This window comes from Camellia sinensis, chromosome 2 (genome assembly GCF_055761805.1).
Source record: "Camellia sinensis isolate YWXY chromosome 2, ASM5576180v1, whole genome shotgun sequence".
Classification (NCBI taxonomy): Eukaryota; Viridiplantae; Streptophyta; class Magnoliopsida; order Ericales; family Theaceae; genus Camellia; species Camellia sinensis.
Genome location: NC_138962.1, coordinates 33,461,753 through 33,467,461, shown reverse-complemented (window position 1 = coordinate 33,467,461; position 5,709 = coordinate 33,461,753). Strand labels below are relative to the sequence as shown.

The window sequence follows — 5,709 nt, the reverse complement described above, 5'->3', positions numbered from 1 at the left end:
TTGACTAGTATTTGAGCTCCATTTTTGACATGGAGAGGGAAAACCCTGGACTTATGAATATGGACTTTGGAAAGGACATTCTTGTAATTTGCATAATGATCCATTGAATCTTGCTACTGATAAGCAATGTAATATACTTCGGATCTCGGGCCTGAAATTTACTATTGAACTTCACTCTGTCCAAATTTTGAACCCCGTATAAATTGGACCTTTAATATAGAACATAGTGACTTTAAGAAATTGACCCAATTGAACTTCATCATGAAGCGACCTATGACATTGCACCTCTTATTGATGATAGAAGATGAAAATCTATATGTTGATGATGCACCCATTGGTATTAAAATTTGTTGAGCTTGAAGAATATCCAAGAAAATGAATTGTTGATGACGTCCGAAGTTGAATTTGTTGATAAACCCATCATGTTGCATGTAACAATATTCTGAATTTTAATACGGTCAACTCTTTAATATTTATACAGGTTATTTCAGCCATATGTCTTCTCGAAAGAAACCCGTTGTCCCGGGGTCATCGGAACCGGCTCTCATGAAAGAGAGGGATGTACCTCCGGTATCTGAGTGGAGGAAATCTCCTTATTTTGGTCGGAAGGACCCCTTCTGGCGGGCGGCTACCTCTACCACTTCTCTTCTATCTCCGAAGGGGGCTCCATTATGTCTCACTGAGGACACTGACTCTGGCCAGGAGGCCCTCATTTCTCCTTCCTCGGTGCTACGCTTTCGGATTGAGCGGGGGGACTTTCCATACTGTTATCCTCAGTTCAAGGCCTTCTCAAACCCTCCTTTCGGTTGGCAAGAGTGGGTTGATGATGTCCTCTCGGACAAGAGCCTCTGTCAACGGCTTCAGGAGGCTCGGCTATTGATCCCGGTGAAAATATCTAGATCTCTATCCATCCGTCGCAACAATGCTAGCCTGGAAGCCATGGCTCTTCGGTGGAGCACCGAGACACACACCTTTATACTTGGCCAGCACGAGATGGGGCCCACTCTTGAGGATGTGTTCATGTTGCTGCGTCTGGAAGTGACCGGCCCTGATGCCTTCGACCCTGAGCAGACACCCCCCGAAGATGATTCTTTGATCCAATCTCTGAAGCTAAATCTTCAAACTTGTGGTCGGTGGAGTTCTGTTTTTGATGGTTCAGCGAGGAGGACTAGTCGAGTAAGGACGGACCGTGCATCCTATACTGCATGGATCCGTCACTTCTTCAAGGATCTTCAGCCCTTGGCCAGAGATGCTGACCCTGACTCTCGGGAGTATGAAGCCGGTCCGATGTATGGCTCCAGGCTCTATTTCTTGGGATTTCTGGCTTGCTTCCTTTCATTCTTCATTCTTCCGAGCACACCTCCGGATTCCCTCAATCCTTTCGTCTTCCCCTTGGCAGTCAGGCTCTTTAGAGGAGATCGGATCCCTTTGGCTCCCCTATTTCTTGGGAATCTCTACTATCGGCTGGATCTACTACATCGAGATATGGTTCGCTCCGTGGGTCGATATGAGCCTGTCTCCTTTATTCACAGCCAGTTCCTGCTATGTTTCTTCTTCGAGAGGTTCCCAAAATTTGCCCCTGCTCCGACTGTATTTGAGGCGGAAGTTCTTCGGGAGAAAGTGGATAAAGATGGCATCCCCGTGCTCGATACTGATGGGTCTCGGACATTTGAGAAAGCGAAGTCTTGCCAGCCGTTGATTACACGGTGGTCACGTACCATTTCCACCTTATCCTTGAATACTCTGGTGGATGATCCCCGACGCTTTGTGGCACAGCCGTATGTATGCCCACCTGTGGGTGTGGCCACACCGCTTATCTATCATGGTTCCTCCCGCTCGGTGTCCTTTCCTTTGCCGAAAAACATCCCTGCACCCTTTGTTGATATGCTGATTATGATCCGTCCGAGTTCATTACCGGTGTGGCATGAGGAAGGCGTTGATAGTGCCGTTTATAGGCCTGACCGTGTAGCATGTCAATTCGGGTTTGATCAATGTGCCCCGGGGCCAGCACCTCCTTTATTATCATTTTCAACGAGCTACGGGCGCTTCAGTCGCGGGCTTGTACACACCGTGCTTCCCATATCCGGCTCTTTGACGATGCCAGGCTTGAGCCGAGTAGGGGGTTTCACCCCTTCTTTCAGGCGGTATTGGCAGAAGAATATCGATGCGTTTATTGCATTTGTCCAGAGCAGACCGACCGTATGTTTGCCTCCGCCGATTTATAAGAAGGATTCTTCTCTTCGGCTACCCGAGAGCCGAAAATCTGACCACATGTACGAGAGTTTCTTCACCTCATCTGCTCCAACTGACCCTTCTGCTCGGGCATCTGCTTCTAGCTTGGCAATTACTTCTCCAGAGCCAGTCCCTTTGAATAAGGCCTCTGGTCCTCGGACGACCCGCCTTAAGAAGATGGCTCACAAGAGGACTTCTGATGCCAGTCCTTCCGCTCCTCGCCTTTCCAAAAGGCTTCATGAGGTACCCGAAATTCTTGATTTGAAGCTACTTTCCTTCTTGCGACTATACCTTCTAAAATGAAAACTTTTATTTGCCCATGTTGTGTAGGATCCTGCGGTTGTCGACGTTCTCGGTACCGTGGCTCCTGGCCATGCTGCCTCCCCCAGGCCGGACTCAGACTTGGACGACACCCTCCCTTTGTCTGCAAGACTTGTGAAGATGTGCACCCCTCGTATAGCAGTTATAGATGACGATGATGATGAGGCTGAGTCCTCCGATCATTTTTGTGACCTTATTCCACGCACGCGTCGTCACCGCCCTACCATAGCTGAGGAGGAGCGCTATCTTGGTGACGAGGTTATTGGGGCTCACCGTTCTGATGTTGAGATTACTGGAGGGACTGATGCCTCAGAAATTGATGCCGTAGGCCATGCTTCTAGAAGCAATGTAGAGACGAGGTGCGCCTCTGGGAATGGTGTGGAGGTGGATGTGCTAGAAATCTCTGAGACTCGCTCTGGCACTTATGGTGATTCTCATCCTCCGGCCCTCCTTCCTTCTTCAGGGATGACTGCTACTGTTCAGGCTTCATCAGACATTGAGATCGATCAGGTGGTCTCTACACGACCAAGTGACTTTGTTGATGCTAGGAGTCCTTCAGTTGCCCCTGCTTTGCATATTGATTCTCCCTCTGGTAATCTTTCTTTCTGAAGTTTGTCATTTACTTATATCTGTGAGAAATCTTTACTTAAATGACTTTCCTGTTCCCTACCTCTAATAAGGCCTTCTTATCTTTTCTTCAGTGTTAGCTGCTAACGGGGTCTTGCCTTCACCTACCTCAGACTCTGCTCCAGTGTTAGCTGCTACCGGGGTCCTGCCTTCACCTGCCTCGGACTCTGCTCCAGTGTTAGCTGCTACCGGGGTCCTGCCTTCACCTGCCTCGGACTCTGCTCCAGTGTTAGCTGCTACCGGGGTCCTGCCTTCACCTGCCTCGGGCTCTACTCCGACTCTCTTTGTAACTCCTCACGGTTCTCCTTCTCAAGGGGGGACACCTGCCTTTGAGACGACTGCCAGAGGTTCTTCATCGCCAGTGCCTTCGAATATTTTGGATCTGAATCTTAGTGATTTCCACATTGATAGTGATGCTTTTGGTCTTTCCCCTTATCGTTCGGCATTCTCAGGCTTGGGACCTCTGCCGGGAGTTACCCCTCCGGGTGGTTCATCTAACCCGATAGACATTGGGGAGATTCCTGAGACTAGCAGCTTTCCGGCCCCAATTCCTCCTTCAGCTTCTGGCAAAGTATCATTTCTCCATTATTGGGTAGCTCCTGAGTTTGCTTCAGTTCTACAGCTTGTGCATTCAAGTTACCCGGAGACCTTTGCTTCATTTGCTTGCCAGTGTCCACTCATTCAGACTGCTCTTCTCGAGTCTTTTGCCACTATCTTATATAGCTTGGACAGGCAACGGTTGTGTGACCTTAATGGGAAAGTAGTCGAGACGGCGTATCAGGGGATCTCTGACATGGAGCGTCACCAAGTGGACTTATCATGGTTTCGGAAGCGCCTGGATATAGCTTCGAACGCCAGTCATCAGCTGGAACTTATGTCTGTGCTTGCCTCTTATCGCACCTCTATAGATGAGATAAAGGCAACTCTTCGTGAACTTGAGTCGGGTTATGCTCGGGCCTTGGAGACTTTAGAGGCACACTCTACTGTTTGTCCTCCAGATGTAGATATGACGGGCAGCTTCTTCGAGGGTGTCTTTAGGAAAGATTGAGTTTTTTTTTTTTATCATTACTTTCTTGCCCCTTTCGATATAAATGTTTTATCTAGGACAATGCAATGAAATGACAAAATTTTTGTTGTTTGGACATTTTCGCATTGTTTTCTCATTCTACTTGATAAAATATTTATTTCGAATGATACAATGGAAAGAACAATCATATGCACATATAAAAGCTGAAATATTCTCATTAGTTCTTCAACTTTCTTGACGAAAGTATAATAGATTCACTGTAAGTGATGGGATAAAACATGCACCATAGAGAAAACCAGCTTCTTCATAACGTAAGGGAAATACATCTTTTAGACAAAGTAAGAAAGTGAAAATGAATTTCAACATAGATGAGTCCAACTATGGGTAGTAATGCTTGATAAACTTTGCATTGAGCGGGCCAGTTCGAAAGCCGTCTTCAACCCTTACAAGTTTGTAGTACCCGCTTGAGCTCGCCCGAACCACCTTGTAGGGCCCTTCCCATTTTGGAGAAAACTTGGGCAAAGGCTGTCCTCGCATGATTGGGTCTACAATCTTCCATACTAGATCACCTTCTTCAAACTTCCTTGGTATCACAGTCTGGTTATAGGCTCGGGCGATGGATTCATGATACCTTTCCATGACTTTTGCAGCTCTGTCATGCTTTTCCTCTAATGCTTCCAATCTGGTGGTTCGAGGCTCCAATACCATCCCCGAGGCGAGAGCCATTCGAGCAGATGGCGTTTCCAACTCTATAGGTAACACTGCCTCGGACCCATACACAAGGGAGTAAGGAGTTGCTTGAGTTGGCTTTCTCTTCGAAGTGCGATACGCCCATAGGGCTACTATCAACTGTTCGGACCAAGTCCCCCCAAACTCATCCATCATCTTGCTCAGAATCCTTATCAGTGTCTTGTTTGTGGCTTCCGCCTGCCCGTTCCCTTTTGGATAGTAGGGTGTGGATTTGTGATGCTTCACTTGGTAAGTCTCTAAGAGGCTCTTCACATATTTGTTTATGAAGGGAGTGCCGTTATCCGAGAGGATGGTGTTTGGTACCCCAAATCGGCAAATGATATTCTCCTTGATGAAGTTCGCGACTACAGGCCCCGTAGCGTTCTTTAGAGGAATTGCTTCGACCCACTTTGTACTCAATTCTGTGTCTGCGAGAATCCACTTGTACCTCTTAGAAGATGTGGAGATGGGCCCTATCAGATCAAAAGCCCAGGTATGGAACGACCATGGCGTTCGGATACTATGTAGGTCTACAGCTGGAGCGTGGATCAAATTTCCGTGTTTCTGACAAGTCTGGCACCTCTTCACGTGATGGGATGCATCTGACTCCATGGTCGGCCAGTAATACCCAAGGTGTATAAGTTGCTCGAACAGCCGAGCCCCTCCTTGATGTTCAATCTCGTGGGCTCTTCCGAGGACTAGATCTGACTCCTCCTTGGAGAGACATCTCAGGGGAGTGCCCTCAATACTTCTTCTATACAGCTTGTCCTGAT

General features: G+C 47.7%; 1 protein-coding gene across 1 annotated transcript; it reads left to right on the top strand.

The window, feature by feature from the left end:
• The first annotated feature begins 2,556 nt into the window (after positions 1-2,556).
• LOC145819960 (uncharacterized) lies at positions 2,557-4,309 on the top strand. Its single transcript, XM_082914059.1, has 2 exons — positions 2,557-3,145; positions 3,255-4,309. Exons 1-2 carry the CDS (start codon positions 2,674-2,676, stop codon positions 4,226-4,228), a joined length of 1,446 nt encoding a protein of 481 aa, XP_082770185.1. The 5' UTR covers positions 2,557-2,673; the 3' UTR covers positions 4,229-4,309.
• The last annotated feature ends 1,400 nt before the right edge of the window (positions 4,310-5,709 follow it).

Bases quoted from the DNA above. Each gene is read 5' to 3' on its own strand.
- LOC145819960 (XM_082914059.1), top strand. From the start codon at position 2,674: ATGTGCACCCCTCGTATAGCAGTTATAGATGACGATGATGATGAGGCT. The intron at 3,146-3,254 runs GTAATCTTTCTT...TCTTTTCTTCAG, and splicing joins GCATATTGATTCTCCCTCTG to TGTTAGCTGCTAACGGGGTC.